Raw genomic sequence first — 3,393 nt, forward strand, 5'->3', positions numbered from 1 at the left:
AATATCCAGCAACAAAAAGTTAGAGCATGGATGCACCTTCAACATCAAAGTGCATCATGTTTTACAGATACAGATACATGGAAAAGGTTAATAGCAATATTGGTTTGCAGATAAAGAATCAAAATAACAAATATTTCATATCCTACTTTGTGTCAACTTCCAGTCTCGGGACACTATTTGCTGTTGCAATACTCATAACAATACAACTAATGCTACCTGTGATCACAAATGTTGCAAAGACTATAGAAATCTTGGTGTTGTAATTGGTGTTGTGGTACAATCTTGGCATCATCCAACCATCCATGGCAGATGCAAAGTACTGGAAATAGAAAATTTACTTTGGAAAGAACATTTAACAAACTGATATTTTAGCAGGAAACAAAAACAAGACAATATCTAACCTAAAACAGACACGCAAGAAACAGTTCATCTATAATGATTCATGCAAGGCAACGAACATTTCACATCTTACATTTAACAGAATGAACACTTTTCAACCACGTTAATTTTTACAACAGATATTCTCCAGGTACTAGTATCAAGATTCATTCATCCTAATCTAATCATCCACTACTATGAAGGATAAGATTTTCTAGCAAGGGCCAAATAAGAGTGTACAAAACTTACATCAAGACAATGAAAGATGGGGTAAACTGGTCCCGGATTCACCCTCCACTACCTCATGTTTAACACTTAAGGATAAGGAAAGGCCTTCCATGTCATCATCCTTAGGTGTGTCTCCCCCAGAGCTGTTCGGAAATATCTTACATTCAGAACTCTCTGATATCATCAACGCAGAACCAGATTGACTAGCAGCTGGAGAGTTTCTTGATGATTCCTCAGATAAAGTTGAAACTTCAACGTTGGAGAAGTTGAGGCGTGCACCAGAACCATACATAGCCCTAGCTGCTTCATCATAAGCCAGAGCAGCACTAATGGCAGTGGGAAAAGTACCCAACCATAGCCTACTCCCTCTGTTTGGCTCCCGGATTTCAGCAACCCATTTTCCCCAAGTCCTTTGCCTAACTCCTCTGTAGTTACAACGCGAGTTCTCAGGCCCACCTTTACCTTTCATACACCCCTTCTTTGATCCTTTGGCAGGAACTTTCCTAACTGCCTTCTCAGCCTCATTGCTAGATTCAAGCCAAGCATTATATTCTTTCCATCTCGCCAGTGTATCGGCCAGGGACTTGGATCCATCCCCTTTGTTGTGGTTTTTCACTAACATGAGTATGCAAGTTGCACTCCTTACCCTCCAGGAAAAATGCTAAAACAGCACTTGAATCACAGACCTGCATAATTAGAAACAAGACCAAACATTATACATGTAATATACTATATTCATCTGAAAAGAGAACAGCAAATAAACAAGTTTAATTTTCATGGACTATCAGTGTAAGGAGTTTTACCCTGTCTGTCAATCATAATCCATCCTAGTTATGGTTTCAAAAATGGTAAGCATAAAAGTTAACAAATTGACCGTACATATTGAATTATTTGTGAATAATTTGCGAATGAATAGCACTCTCAAAAACATCTACACCAACACCACATCCAAACTATATTCTATATAGATAACCCAAATGGCTAATCTAGTTACAGTGATTAACAAGGAATGCCTAATTACAACGCAAGCACAACCATTCCAAAGCCCTTTCCATATCAATGTTTAATCAACTCTTAAATGTTTCACCCATGTAATTAGTAATTACTAATTATAGGTTCATCAGTCCTAAAATTTAAAGAAACATCACATTCACTGAGAAAAGAAACAACGCATGTAATGCAATGCAAACCAATGTTAGTGAAAGTAGTTTGAAGGTCAACAGTTGAAACAACATCATCGTACCCAAAAAAAAAACAAAAAGTAACCTTCTTTCTGAAAGAGTGAATATAATTTGAGGAGTAAAAAAAACTGGGATGAATAAAGTGAATGAGTGACCTCAGTGGCGACAGAAATCTTCGTAATCTGGATCTAAATAAGAGCGACCCAGATGGCATTTGAGGAAGGAGCTTCGGTTTGTGAGTTCAATTTGGAAACTTTGCGATATCCAGTTGGTGTTTGAAGAAGAGGGAACCATTAAGGGAAGCGTCAATCATGGCATGATTCAATTGGGGCAAACCGAAGTAGGGTTAACCTGTCGTCGACTTTGCCAAAGATTCTACTGGCGATACGAACGACAACATCAAAACCTCTGTACAGCATCAGTTATTTTTATATGAACAATTTTGACACCTTTAATTACAAATATTCTATCAATAGATTTTTTTTTTCTGCCTTTCTTTTTCTACATGTTATAACATTGGAAAAAGGATACTTTAAGAATTTTTAGAGTTGTGTAATTATTGAGTTGATTAGTTTTGAAATAAATATATATATATAATAAAAAATAAGTATAGAGTTAAATGATATGAAAATTGAAAATTATAATTTGATTGTATAAATAATTGAGTTGTCAAATGGCATATAACATTTCCATAAATTATCTTGGTTTTCATATTCTTATAAAAATGTAAACATAATCAATAAAAAATATGAATTTTGAAATGACTTTCATAAAAATCAATAAATTATAGTATATGACAATTTTTATAATTAAATAATAAGATAAACAAACAAAATTTATAATGAAAAATATAAAAATGCCTTATTTGTGTGAAATTAAAAATTAACCTTTTGTGTTCAAAATCTTAAAATAACTCAGTTCATACTATCGATCAAAGTTTACTCCAATATTAAATTTTGGCTGGACCAATTGTACTTTAAAATTTTATTAAAAGCATAAAAGCTTGTTATCTAACTAAGGGGATATTTTTTTTTCTTCTATAGAAACATTTGATTATTTTTTAAAAAAAAACACTAAATTCCGTATAATTTACCCTTTAAATAACTATTTTTTTTAAAAAAATTCAAATAATTCTTTCAATAAATAATCACCTACACAATAAAAAAATTACATACAACAAACTAAAATAAATAAATTATTTTTAATAAAAATATTTTATAATTTAATAATATATTTTTATTTCAATAATTATAATAATAATAATAATTTTTTGTAAAAAGAAAAAAGTGTACTATATTCAGATTATTCATCTTTAATAAAAAAAATAATTTATTTATTTATTTAATAAATATATATATAAGAATAATAACTTTTATCTTTTAATATTTTATCATTAGAAAATATACTTCATTGATATTATTATTTAATAAATAAATTTATTAACAAATATTATAAGTAAGTTCAAATAGACCTTATTTAATAAATAAATTCATTAGCAAAAATAGTAAGCTTATATAAACTCATTAACACCAATTTTTGTTTTTTTTATTTAAGAAATTTTTTTACGAGATTATAACATACTTTAAATTAGTATTTTCGCTTATAT

The 3,393-nt window shown here is 30.4% G+C and overlaps 1 protein-coding gene across 1 annotated transcript; it reads right to left on the reverse strand.

The window, feature by feature from the left end:
• Window positions 1-408: 408 nt before the first annotated feature.
• LOC137827209 (putative dehydration-responsive element-binding protein 2H) lies at window positions 409-2,221 on the reverse strand. Its single transcript, XM_068633443.1, has 2 exons — window positions 1,943-2,221; window positions 409-1,292 (listed from the first exon to the last, which is right to left on the reverse strand). Exon 2 carries the CDS (start codon window positions 1,226-1,228, stop codon window positions 629-631), a length of 600 nt encoding a protein of 199 aa, XP_068489544.1. The 5' UTR covers window positions 1,229-1,292; window positions 1,943-2,221; the 3' UTR covers window positions 409-628.
• Between the last annotated feature and the right edge of the window lie 1,172 nt (window positions 2,222-3,393).

Source organism: Phaseolus vulgaris, chromosome 11 (assembly GCF_000499845.2).
Source record: "Phaseolus vulgaris cultivar G19833 chromosome 11, P. vulgaris v2.0, whole genome shotgun sequence".
Taxonomy (NCBI): domain Eukaryota; kingdom Viridiplantae; phylum Streptophyta; class Magnoliopsida; order Fabales; family Fabaceae; genus Phaseolus; species Phaseolus vulgaris.